This window comes from Marmota marmota, unplaced genomic scaffold, assembly GCF_001458135.2.
Source record: "Marmota marmota marmota unplaced genomic scaffold, marMar, whole genome shotgun sequence".
NCBI classification, from domain to species: Eukaryota; Metazoa; Chordata; class Mammalia; order Rodentia; family Sciuridae; genus Marmota; species Marmota marmota.
Genome location: NW_026000037.1, coordinates 19,189,800 through 19,204,500, shown reverse-complemented (window position 1 = coordinate 19,204,500; position 14,701 = coordinate 19,189,800). Strand labels below are relative to the sequence as shown.

The window sequence follows — 14,701 nt, the reverse complement described above, 5'->3', positions numbered from 1 at the left end:
AAAAAAAACTTCATACCAATATCTCGAATGACATAGATACAAAAAGTTCTCAATAAAATTCTGGCAAATGGAATACAAAAACATATCAAAAAGATCATGCACCACAATGAAATGGGATTCATTCCAGGGATGCAAGATTGGCTCAACATAAGGAAATGAATAAATGTAATTCATCACATCAATAGACTTAAATTTAAGAATCATATGATCATCTCAATAGATGTAAAAAAAAAGCATTTGACAAAATACAGCACCCTTTAAGTTCAAAACTCTAGAAAAATTAGGGATAACAGGAACATATCTCAAAGTCATAAAGGCTATCTATGCTAAGCACCAGGCCAACATCATTCTAAATGGAAAAACATTGAAGCCATTTCCTCTAAAAACTGGAATAAGAAAGGGATGCCTTCTTTCACCACTTATATTTAACATAATTCTTGAAACATTGGCCAGAGCAATTAAACAGATGAAAGAAATTAAAGGAATACACATAGGAAAAGAAGAACTCAAATTGAAGGCACTCTTTGCTCATGATATTATTCTATACCTAGAAGACCCTAAAAGTTCCACCAGAAAACTTCTAGAACTAGTAATGAATTCATCAAAGTAGCAGGATATAAAATCAACACCCATAAATCACAGGCATTTCTGTATATCAGTAACAAATCCTTAGAAAAGGAAATGAGAAAAACTACCCCATTTACAATAGCCTCAAAAAAAGTACTTGAGAATCAACTTTTAAAAAAATGGTGAAAGACCTATATAATGAAAATTACAGAACCCTAAAAAAAGAAGTCAAAGAAGACCTTAGAAAATGGAAAGATCTACATTGTTCTTGGTTAGGCAGAATTAATATTATCAAAATGACCATACTTCCAAAAGCACTATACAGATTTAATGCAATTCCAATCAAAATCCCAATGACATTCCTCATTCCTCAAAGAAATAGAAAAAGCAATTATGAAATTCATCTGGAAAAAATAAGAGACCCAGAATAGCTAAAGCAATCCTTTACAAGAAGAGTGAAGCAGGTGGCATCACTAAACCAGACCTTAAGCTATACTACAGAGCAATAGTAACAAAAACAGCAAGGTATTGGCACCAAAACAGATTGGTAGACCAGTGGTACAGAATAGAAGACACAGAGACTAACCACAAAACTACAATTGTTTTATATTAGACACAGGGGCCAAAAACATGGGTTGGGAAAAAGATAGTCTCTTTAACAAATGGTGCTGGGAAAACTGGAAATCCATATGCAACAAAATGAAATTAAACCCATATCTCTCACCATGCACAAAACTCAACCCAAAATGGATTAAGAACTTAGGAATAAAACCAGAGACCCTGCATCTAATAGAAGAAAAAGTAGGCCCTAATCTTCATCATGTGGGATTAGGCCCCAGCTTCCTTAATAAGACTCCTTTGGCACAAGAATTAAAACCAAGAATTAATAAATGGGATGAATTCAAACTAAAAGGTTTACTTTCAGCAAAAGAAACAATCTGTAAGGTGAACAGAGAGCCTACATCTTGGGAGCAAATCTTTACCCCTCACACATCAGATAGAGCACTAACTAATCTTTAGAGTATATAAAGAACTCAAAAAGCTGAATCCCCAAACAACAAATAATCTAATCAATAAATGGGCCAAGGACCTGCACCAACACTTCTCAGAAGATGATATACAATCAATCAACACATATATGAAAAAATGTTCATCATCTATAGCAATTAGAGAAATGCAAATCAAACTACTCTAAGATTTCATCTCACTCCAGTCAGAATGGCAGCTATTATGAAGAAAATCAACAATAAGTGTTGGCGAGGATGTGGGGGAAAAGGCACACTCATACACTGCTGGTGGGACTGCAAATTGGTGCAGCCAATATGGAAAGCAGTTTGGAGATTCCTTGGAAAATTGAGAATGAAACCACCATTTGAACCAGCTGTCCCTCTCCTCCGTCTATACCCAAAGGACTTAAAAACAGCAAACTACAGGGATGCAGCCACATCAGTATTTACAGCAGCACAATTCACAATAGCTAAACTGTGGAGCCAACCTAGATGCCCTTCAATAGATAAATGTATTAAAAAAATGTGGCATATATACACAATGGAATATTACTCATCAATAAAAAAAAATAAAATCATGGCATTTGCAGATAAATGGATGGAGTTAGAGAAAATAATGCTAAGTGAAGTTACCCAATCCCAAAAAACCAAATGCCAAATGTTTTCTCTGATATAAGAAGGCTGATTCATAGTGGGATAGGGAGAGGGAATTTGGGAGAAATAGATGAACTCTAGATAGGGCAGATGGGTGGGAGGGGGAAGGGAGGGTACATGGGGTTAGAAATGATGGTGGAATGTCATGGTCATTATTATCCAAAGTACATGTATGAAGACACGAATTGGTGTGAATATGGTTTGTATACAGCCAGAGATATGAAAAATTGTGCTCTATATGTCTAATAAGAATTGTAATGCATTCTAATGTCATTTATAAATTTAAAAAAATCTTAAATAAAATAATCCCTGTATTCAGGAAGAAGATGGTTGACATCTCTGAGGAAATCTGAGCGCATCGCAGATTTCACACCTTGTGGTGCAATATACTCTTTGGGCTATATTTGATGTCTTTCCACTCATAAAATAAAAGGGAAGATTTAAAGTAATCCATGTGGAAAAGGAGTTTTCATTGCTATACTTGCTTCTAGATCCTGACAATGGACAAAAATTACATCAGACTGGTTTGAGAAGCAGAAAATTCAGTCTACTTTTACTGATATGTCCAATTTTAATTAATGCTATGGGTTTTTCTTCCATAACTTGTTATTTTTTTATCCATTCATATTACAAAATTTATTCTTAATAACATTATTATAATCACATGTATGCTTTATACTAACATGTATATTATAGTATATATTCAACATATGCATATATTTTATGTATGTTTGTACATACAAGTGTATATTATTTTATCCATTCATATATTATATATAGTAGGTTCTTTTTATCCTTGAGTTTTGCATTTGAGGATTCAAAAAAATGGGGACAGGAAACATTTGAAAATCATGGCTTATGAATTGAACATGTATACACTTTTTTCCTTGTCATTATTCCCTAATAAATTATAGGGTAACTATTTACATGGCATTTGCATTGTATTCTGTATTATAAGAAATCCAAAAATGAATTAAATTACACAGGAGGTTGTGCATAGATTATATGCAAGTCTATATCATTTTATCTAAGAAACTTGAATATCCACAGATTTTGGTATGCATTGGGGTCTTGAAACCAATGGATACTGAAAGATAAGTATACACATATATACATTCTACTACGTGTGTGTATGTGTGTGTGTATCCATGCTCATCCCTATATATATACTTCTCTATACATTAATTCTACTTTTATATATTCAATATTTGTATATATTTTAATTTTGCATGCCCTAATAAAAATATACTGGATAGCATATATATGATTTATTTTATACATACTTATATATCCATAAATAGAATCCATATAAAACAATATTATAATATCATTATTATCATCAATGACATATGTTGGTGTTAATTAGTATCACAGATTTTAATTATAGTCTGCTTTATCTATGTCAACTCTTTACTGATAGTGTTTGTACCTATTCTTGCCAATGCTATGTCAGAATTTTTGCATGATGACTAACAAATTGAAGGTGCTCAGTAAATAGTCACAGAAGGGTTTGTTACCCATGAATTCATCCTACATAGTGGTTTGCCACTATCATTGTATTCTAGAATCACTCAGAAAGCATTTATTTATTCACTTGATTGGCATCTTTGCTTGCATCTCATCCCAATTAATTCAGATATTTGGGAGATAGGCTCAGGCAATGCTCCCTGTAAAGCTCTCCAGATGATTCAATGGTGCTGTGAGGGGAAGGTTGGGCCCCAGTGAAGGAAGGGAATTCCATGTTGGAAGATGAAGTCAATGCATCCCATCAGTAGGACTGAATTTATTCAACTTTCAGGATTTGGACTGTTAAGAGAGAGGAGAGAAGTGGAATTTCCATATTCACACAGACATAGTGGCCTTGGGCTGAGGCACACAGCCTCCCTATGAACTGGAGCAGGGTTATTATCTATTTCAGTGAAGACACTTGTTCCTAGTCACTACCTCTCCAATAAGGAAAGAGCTGCCTATGACAAGACCCACAGTTTCTCAGGAAATGCCCAGGGGTTGAATGGAATTGAGACAAACTATCCCAGCAAGCCCTGTTGGAAACTCCCAGTCTCCCCCAGCTGCTTCTTCCTGAAAGAACAGTGGACCTCCTTGCTCTACTCCAGTTCTCTATCCTGCAGTGGGAAAGACTTTTTGGTTATACAAGTCTGGTTTCTTTCTACACATAATGTTACAAGGCAGTCATTCTGAGCCTACTTCACAGATAAAAAGCTGAGATCAAGAGCAGGTAAGTGACTTGAAGTAACTCAAAGTAACTTGTAACTTTTATAAGTATTACAGTCTGAACTGTAGTGGATTTGTTTCTCTTTCTTCTTTTTTTTCTGGTTGGATATTTTTTTTCATTATTTATATATAACAGCAGGGAACCACCATTTGAGACAGCTATCTCTCTCCTCAGTCTATACCCAAAGGACTTAAAAAGAGCATACTACAGGGACACAGCCACATCAATGTTTATAGCAGCACAATTCACAATAGCTAAATTGTAGAACCAATCTAAATGCCCTTCAATAGATGATTGGATAAAAAAAAATGTGGCATAAATACACAATGGAATATTACTCAGCAATAAAAGAGAATAAAATCTCTTTTTTCTTTCTACTTCACCCTCTTTAATCTGTACCTGTGAATCAATTTGCTAATGTGCTGATTGTGAAAATGAGACTTAGATTCAGATTAATTAGGTTTGAATCCAAGTATTTTCTTTCCTAGCTGTGTGATTTGGGGTAAATCATGCAACTTTTCTTAGCCTCAGGGACCCGACTTGAAGTAAAAGGTCACATTGCTTATTCTAAAACAACTTTGTTACCTCTATCATGATATTGGTAAAATTATTAATAAAATTTGTAGCACAGAATAATCATCAAAGGTCAGTGTTATTATAAAATTTTATTAATATTTTTCTGTTATCTCTCTAACTGGCCATTCTTTTGCTTTTAGAATAATGCAATCATCCCTTGGAATCCACAGTGGTTTGGTTCACGGTCCTCCTCTTGTACCAAATTCCGTGAATGCTCAAGTCTGTGGTATAAAATGATGTAATATTTGCATACAATGTATACACATTTTTGCATCTATACCTTAAATCATCTCTTTGATGATTTATAATATCTCTTTGATCTTTACAATACCTAGGATGTTGTAAGTGCCAGGTAAATTCTTGTCATCCTACAATGTTTACAGAATAAGGACAAGAAAAGAAAGTCTGTACATGTTCAGCATATAAGCAGTTTTTAATAAATATTTTTGAGTGTTCAAATATGAAAGATTGTCTGTATTCTTAAATGGCTTTCTCAAATAAATTTTGACCCTTGCTGGCTTTTAAATTACTGGTTCCATTATATTCAAAAATGAAATATAAATGAAAGCTTTCACAAATTAAATCTTTCATTACTTAAAAATACACACTTAAAAATTACAAAATCACTTATTAAAATGTATTCCAGGATGCAATGATGATTCAACAATGAAAAATTTACTAATGTGGTTGGTCTAACATACCAATGAAATAATGGTCAAGAGAAATTAATATGAACTCTAAAATAGACCCTAAAAGGATCTTTTCAAATTTCATACATTTTTTTCTTCACCTAGGAGAAAGTTTATAACTTTAATCAGATATTCAAATGTTATCATCAGATAATTAGTCTTTAAAACTAAAGTAATTAAATTATCACCTTTTCTATCTTTATATCTCTCATATACATTATAAAAATCAACACCCATATATAATTAAAGTATTATTCTATAGAAAGGGAGACTATTATAGATGTAAACGTTTATTTTCTGGTTTTCAAATTCTCCTATAGTAATGTCCACATATCCAATATCGCATTTGTTAAGGGCATTTTACATCAGAGACTAGTTCAGAGTGTCTACCCTGACTTCTGTCAGCATTTGTAAAGTTACATACTAGGTACTTAACCACAGTTATCTCCTACTACTAGGATTATAGATTGAATTCTTACTTTGAGTGAATAGTATTTTGAATACTCTTAAAGATAGCAATATTAGTTTTATAGTAAAATTAAAGTTGGGAATTTTAAATAAACTTCATTATTCTATAAACTTGTTATAATAACATGTTTGGGTAGCTATTTATGTTAGATACACAAAGTATAAAAGTAAAGCAAATTCCTTTTAAAAGTCACTTTTGCATAGGCTTCTGATAATCAAAAAAAAAGGCATTCTCTGGAATTCCGTTATGTGACAGGAAGTATGATTCTGTTAAACTTTAACCCTTGTCCTTCCACGTCTTCTGAACACTGCCTTTGGACACGAACCCAGTATATGAAATGATCACTTTTTCTCCTGTGTTCGTGGTGTTCTCATTTGGCACTTGGCGTTGGGACTTTGTTCCTTCTACTTACCAACTCTCCAGTTGAGCTGAGCTGCACTGGGGGTACCAGTGAGATCTGAGGAGCTGGAAAAAGCCATTGGAGACAGCAGGGATGCTAATGGGTCATCACAGTTGTCTAGAATGATAGGAAGAGAGAGAAAAAGAGATTAGATTGCCCATGAAAAGGGCAATCATGACATTAACTACCATCATTTATTAATCACTTTCTCCTCATAAAGTCAGGCCCCACTTCCTTCCTTGTGTTATTGCATCTACTCCTCACAAGAGGTCTGAAGGACAGGTGTGATTTTCTTTCACAGATGGTGGCAATGAAGCTCAGGGTTTCGTGTAGATTGTCTGTGGTCCCAAGACTCACCCAGGAGTGTCTCATCCGCCTAGGTGTGTCTGACTCAAAAGCCCAGCTATCCATTCATTCCTTTAATTGACCGTCTGAGCAAAGCATTAATTAATTACACTTGTACTTATTCTAAAGAAAGGGAGACCATTATGGATGTAAATGTTTATTTTCTGGTCTTCAAGTTCTCCTATAGTAATTGTATCTAGAGGTATAAGATTGTTTCAAATAGCTTACTCTCTGCTTTGTGAACACCACTGCAAAATAAGTTACTCATCTTAGAAGCTCATTTATACTTTATACAGCATTAGAGAATAGCCTCAGAGTTTTGTTTTTTTTTTGCAGTCTTAAATTTGATATTCACTTCAATAGGTACCATCCCAACTATTCTAAATGTGATATGCATGTTTTCTAAGGCTTCTTTGATAAAATCCAAATATGAGATAGGTGAGGTCACAGGCATAGACATGGTATTGACTCCTTATATGTCCCTCTAGATTGATACGAATGCCATGACCATCCAATTTCATATAGAGGATCCTGTCCTTCACTCTTAGCATATTGATGCTTTGGTTACAATATTGTACCCTCCAAAATTCATATTGAGATTGAATTGTCATTCTAGCAATGGAAACAGGAGAAACCTTCAAAAAGATAATTAAGCTGTGAAGGCTCCATTCTCATAGATGGGTTTTACGCCTTAAAAAGGGGTTTCGGGAATGTGGTCTCCTACACTCTTGCCTTCTACCATGTGATCACATGGCAATTAGCTCTTGTTAGATGCTAGAACCTTTATATATGACTTTCCAGTTTCCAGAAATGTAAACCAATACATGTCTATTCATTTTAAATGACCTAGTTTTAGGTATTCTGTTAGAACAGCACAAAAGTAGCTAGAACAATAGATTATCTTAGTCTTATATAATAATTCCTTATTTTGTTTTTATCTTCCACTAGGTAGCACACTCTTTGTGGGCTCCTAGCAAAGAATCTGCAACATAATAGGTCCTGAAGAAAAGTTTGTGAAAAGGGTGGTATGGTGAATGATGAAGGAAGAAAGGAAGGGAAGAAAGGATCAATCAATCAATCAATCAATCATCAGCCTCAGAGTACCAACATTCCTTTCCTGTTTTTTTTTTTCCATGTTGTACAAAATTGATTCTGCAGAACATTGAGAAATGACTTCTTGAGACCTACACATACCTCATTCAAAACAAAATCAGAATGTGCTGTTCAGTTTGCAGGTAAACTTCTTAGGAAGCTTTGGTTTGATATGTTTTTAAAGAACATTCATATTGGTTCATGCTTGATTATCTAACAAATTCTTAGAGACCTGCATTTCAGCTAATTGCAGGAAAAATTAATTAGAAGCATAATAATTAATTTCTTGTTTGTTAAGAGTGCTAAAAAATCAACTGGCAAAGTGTATTTTGAGTTCTCTCCAAACAGAAATGTTTGAAAAATATTTTGAGGTATTTGACAAACATGAGACAACACCAGATCCTCACTGGAGAAAGAACATAGATGTCACTACTTTGGTATCTCTGTAGTTGTGGTCACTCTGTGAACAGAAAGCAAAGCATGTGACTGTTTCACTCCTGGTATAAGACACAAATGTTAGATGATGTTTGCTTACCTCAAAGCACTTGCTTGAAAACATATTTTTACTTTATTTATATATTAGGAAACAATTTAAACATAATGTGGATGTTGCAATTTACTTCTGACTCTTATCATCAGGAAATATCAGATAAATACAAAAAAAAAATGAACCTTAGATGTATATTCCAAACACACACACACACACACACACACACACACACACACAAAATTATCAAATATAAACACAGAATTTAAAATTCACAACTGTGTTATGAGCTTCCCCCATTGACCTCTGTAGTTATCACTATCAACCCATTTCATAAAAACACCTTTCCATCACTTTGTAACAACTCAAGCCCTTATGACACCCAAATCCACAAGAAAACTGTGAATCTTTTAAAGGCAAAGAAACCTATTTATTATAGCATTTATGTATTTCTAAAATGTTTAATATGCATACAACTCTGCTATCATTTTATTAGGTTCTTACATTCTATGTGTCATTGATGCCTTTTGAGTATGGTGCTCCTAACCCTATTTTACCTTAAGCCCCCCCTTTCTTTTTAAATTTTTTTTAAAATTTGTTTTAATTAGTTATACATGACAGTAAACTGCACTTATGCACTTTGATATATCATACATAAATGGGATATACTTTCTCATTTTTTCTGATTGTACATGCTGTGGAATTGCATCTGTCGTGCCGTAAGCCCTTTCTTATAAGATTTTTTATTGTACAATTAACCAGTTGTGTTTATAAATGCATACACTATATTGGAGCAGAATCAACTATACTTCTGTAGAAATTTCAAGTCATCTCAAGTCACACATCACTCAAGAAACAACCCTGGAGTATAATTTTTCTCCTCATATTATAGTTGTTCTTGGAGGAATATGTTAACTATTAAAATGTCCATGAAATACTAGAAATGGATGTAACCTGGTCATTTAATTCAGTGCAAATATCTGACCTGATGTTGTGCCTATCCTCAGAGAAACATTAAGGACAGAGCTGAGTAAAAAGCTTTCAAATCTTACAGAGCTCATAGAACTATCAGAAATATAAAGATGTAAACAAATAAAGAAATGGGGAGGTTTAGGAAATGTTCACTAAGCATAGAGCCCAACTGCTAAAACTGGTACCCACTGTCTAGCCTTTCAGACAAGTGATCTTTGCCATCTCCTCCAACCCTCTGCCCTTCCCTCCTTCACAAGGCACTGGCCTTAGGGAGGACTCAGCTTCCAGGGCCCAATGGTGTCATGGCAAAGCTGTCACACTTCCTCCTCTGAAAACGGCTTGCCCTGTGTCTCAGCCTCTGAGGTTAATGGTTCCATTTCAGAAATAAGTAAATACATGAAACACAATCTATGCCAAGGGAAAGGCCTAGAGATTTTCATTGTTTTAGGTGCACCTCCTCACACACTCTATGCATTTCAACAGTGGCTTTGAGAGAAACTATTTGAACTTCAACTCCTTGCTCAAAATAGGATAAGAGTAGGAAATTTTCAAATTAGAAAGGAAGAAAGATGACATCACTCTCCATCTAGAGCAGAGACGTAGTTCTCTCTGCCATCTCTAAGTCAAGTGAATAACTTGATAACCTCACCTAAAAGAGACTGGAACATGACTCTTCTCAAAAGAGTTTACAATATAAACATCCTAAATCTAAAAGTGGGTATGATTTTAGACAGGGTTCCTATTCTTAAAACAGAAGAGAAATGACCCAGCATACCTGAAAACAATCATTAGGTTTTGTTTTATTTTATTTTATGATTTGGAATAGCCTGGGGTAGTGGAAAGTATCTGGGTGTCTAGAACTAGGAGATCTTGGTTCCTAGATTTGTTTCTTCTTTTGACTCAATGACTCAATATAATAGATTCAAGTGAATTCAACTTTATTTTCATTGTCTGTAAAATAAAGAATCATCTCTGCCAAATACATTTATAGAATCATTTTAAAGATGGAATTAGAATAGATGAGGGGGAAAAACACAACTTTTTGTCAAGTATAAAGCCCAAAATGAGAACAGAAAGTGGTATATGAATTGCTGGTAATATCTTTCTGTAATTGAGAACAACTATTTTAACAATCTTATTTCTGGGATCTCATTTTTGTACCATGAAACCTGCCCAAGAATTGGTATCACAGATAGCTCTTTTGCACTAAAGGCTTACAATGGGCCAGATGAGCAGTAGAAGATGAAGTGGAGGGGAATGAGGGGGTGAAGGATCACAGAGCCTGGGATCTGCAGCCTCCTGGAGGCTGGCTCGACATCACACAGAACACATGGCAGGGAAGGAAGGAAAAGAAATACCATCTGTTCCACCCCTCCTGCATGCTTCCAATAAGCAAATCTATGTTATCGTTGAATTTCAGGTTCCACTAGCATCTCAGCCTTCTGACAGTGAGTCTGCACAATGCTAAATCCATCACTCTCTCCTCCAGAAGTGTGTGTATTTATTTATCTGTATTTAGAGAAAAAGCTGAAAATGTGAAGAAACTGTGGTCCAAAGGGAGGTGTTTAAAGTTTAGGGAAAAAAAATACTCAGGGACTAAACATCAGGTTTCTCCCCTACCCACTTCCAGTGGGACCACTTAGGACAGACCTTAAGCATTTTCCCAAAAATTGCTTTCAAGAAAAAGGGATTTTCCAAGAAACCACGGATACATTGGTGAAATTGAACATTTTCAAAATGAGCTTTCAAAAATCTTCATGGGCCTTTTCTCCCAACCTTTAGATGAAATTAAAAGGCAATTTTCAAAATGCAAACCCCGATTCAAAGGTGACATGTGATTCTCCATTTTTCTTCAGAAAATAAGTACCGTGCCATCTTCACTCTTTTTCTTGATAGCACAAAGGTCCCTGCCTGCTGCGCACTGTCTTGTGCAGATAAAACTCTACACCTGTGGGTGAGACCGAGGCTCCTCTGCTGTTACAGTTCAATTAGCTGTTTATGCAATCCCAGGGCTATTTGCAGATAATCTGCCTTGTATTCATAGACTAAAAGAATTTCAGGACCCAGAAGTCACATTTACGTTTGTTAAATCTAAATCTTTGCTTCACAAATGAGGGAAGAGAATAACACTGTTCAGGATTATCCAGATAATCGGTGGACCAGCCTGGACCAAAACTCAAGTTCATTCACTGTCTCCTGGTGACCACAGGGTCAGTTACCTGCCTCCTTTTCATAAGGCAGGTAATCATGAGTTATATTATTCTTCAGAAGAATTGTTTTAATGGGTGACTTTTTATTTGTTTTATTTTTAATTTTTTTAATTTCTTTTTTTCTTTTCTTTCTTTTTCTTTTCTTTTCTTTTCTTTTTTTTTTTTTTTGCAAAAGGAAAAACACCATCTCATTTCCCAGATAACAGACAAACATTGACAAAGGATAGTCTATCACTTTCAAAACTATTTGAATCTTTTTGTGTTCCTTATGTCTTCCTTCCTCACATTCTCCTAAGTCCCTCATTTCCCTAAGGCAAACAGACAAAAAGTAAAGCACAATGGGAAAGAAAAAAGAGGTAAGAACAGAAAAATAAATGAGACTTAATGTGATTGCCTATGAATATATATTTGCATAGATACTTAAGCATTTTAGTATTGCAATCTGAAGAAGTGGGGATAATTTGTTCCTTAATATATGTGTACAGTTAATTGCTAGAGGTCTCCTATCACATTAATTAAAAGATGAAGGCACACACACCAAAAAGAAGTCTGGGTAATTACGATATTTACACAGCTTCTTAGAAATTATCATTGACTCTTTAAGATGATTCTACTTTAAGTAACATTTTTTTTTTGTTGCCAGCATATATTTTTATTCATTATTATTAAAATACCAATTGAGTTACAGATGGTGCTGAAGTGAAATTGTTTGCACTGTCTTGATTACCACAGTAAATTGTCTGTATATGGGGATTTGGAGCTTAAAAGATTCACTTGTATTTATAGGTAAGATAAAATTCCCCTTAGCACCGCACACTTAATGGCCTACTTTGTTTAAAAGACATAAACCATGCATTTTGTAGAGTGCCTACAATGGTGCTTAGAAGTGATAACTCATGCTTTTAGCTCCATTTCTTTCCCCCCTTGCTACCTATAATTTCACTTAGCAAACAACAAAAATAAATACTACAATATTACGCTTGAATCTGACCCTGTCGCCCTTTTCTACAAGGAAACCTCAAAAGATAAATTGCTTCATAATGAGCAGACCAGAAAACAATAGCTCTAAAATAAGTCATGAAAAGAAGGTCTATACTGGCCTTCATCTCCAAGCCTTTACAACACCTGCTTTTTGACCATCTGATGAATACTCAAGGTGAGGCTTTTGCCATGCCAAGGCAGAATAAAGTCAAATACAGAACTGAGCTCAAGAAACCAAGCATCTACGTTTCTTAATAAAGAAGAGATTAAACGTCTAGTTTAGTGGTAGAACTTGCAGTTAGCACGCAGAAGGCCTTGGCTTGGATTCAATCCCCAGCACAAAACAAAACATCAACAACAATAACACAACCAAAATTGCCTTTGTTTGTGAAAAATAGCATGTAAATTCACGTAAATAACATTTGGACAGGAATCCAGGAGTCCTGGACTTCCCTTGCTTGAACTGTAAACAGGTCTCATTTTACCTCTAAATCTCATTTCAGATTCCTCAACTGTAAAATGACAGTGATTACTGTTCAGTTGTTCCCTTATCATACTTTAAGCGAGCACATAGTAGGTGTCATAGTTTCCCTAGGTTTCAATACAGTGGAAGGCTTATGGCAAATCCCTCAAACATGGTAGAGGTGGACATGTCATTCACAGCAGACAGATGGGGCACTGAAGGCTGCAGGAACATCCAGAAGAGGATCTAGTCCTGTCTAGGAATTAACAAGAGGGTGCTGGAATTTGAACCAAAGTCTGTGTGACTCTGTGTACTGCTTATCTCAAAACCTGCTCTGGATCTCCACAACATAGTCCTTTGTCACAAACTGGCAGGGGAAGCTCCTGTTGGACTGACTACCTTGTGTTAATATTGCTCTTCTCTTTAATTGTGAAGAACATCTGTCCAGGGATGTTCCAGAGTTAGCGCAAACTCAATGGTTCTCAAACACCATTCTCTCTTGTATTAAAGTCTCCCCACCCATTTTTTTCCCATACCACCACTGGTTTTTGATTTGTTTTGTTTTAATTCTCAGATAAAGATATCTTGTTCAGATCACACTGTTACTTGTTTTCCATGTCTATCTTTAAATCTAATTCATCAATGACTTTCTCAATTCAATAAGTGTTTCTTTTTTTTTCTTTTCTTTACTTTTTTTTTTTGATGGGGTGTACTGGAGATTGAACTGAGGGGTATTTTACCACTGAGCCACATCCCCAGCCCTATTTTTTTGCATTTCATTTAACGACAGGGTCTTGCTGAGTTGCTTAGTGCCTCAATTTTGTCTTGGCTGGCTTTGAACTCTCGATCCTCCTGCCTCAACCTCCCGAGTCATTTGGATTAGAGTTGTGCACAACTACACCCAGGTTAACAAATGTTTCGTAATTCCCTCATATGTGAGACACAAAGTGTACTAATTATGAGAGGAATATAAAAGGCCATGCTGAACTGGAATTTTTAAACTTATTTATTTATTTTCCCTAAGACTTAGTATGTGGAACTACATGTGTTCAATAAATCTTTGTTAAATAGAAGACTCAGACCTTATCAAGTTTATTTGCTTCTTTTTACTTAGAAATATTTCACAAATATAAGCTCACATTTTTGTTCCCAAAAATTTGATTCTAATTTATCCTTTTCACATATATGATGATTTTTGCAGTAGTCTTCTCAGGTAGACAGCAAGCTGCGTTTGTATTAGAATTTTCCTTTTAGAACCCTGCTTTCAATGTGTTTCCTGGAAAATAAAGCATGCCAACCTTACTTAATTTTGGCTTCCAGAGGTGGAACCATGAGGATGAAAGAGGAGAGTGGGGTATTTGCACTTGGTAAGTCCCTGCTAAGCACAGTTTTGGCCTTGTTGATGGCCAAAGAGTAAAGCCCAACTGGCAGAGGTCAGAAGTCAGGGGTCTGCTGCTGAGAAGTCTGACAATCATGCCCTCCAAAGTACCATCCTGATGGCATCTAAACTCAAACATGACCAAGTTATTAAACTCTTAAGGTTATAAATGGCCCTT

At 35.2% G+C, this 14,701-nt stretch overlaps 1 protein-coding gene across 1 annotated transcript in view; it reads right to left on the bottom strand.

Annotated features, from left to right (window-relative positions):
- Positions 1-14,701, bottom strand: part of Cntnap5 (contactin associated protein family member 5) — a 790,323-nt gene that overhangs the window by 595,903 nt on the left and 179,719 nt on the right. The window contains exon 2 of the mRNA XM_048812122.1: positions 6,608-6,712. Coding sequence (XP_048668079.1) covers positions 6,608-6,712 — 105 coding nt within the window. The remainder of the gene's footprint in view (positions 1-6,607; positions 6,713-14,701) is intronic.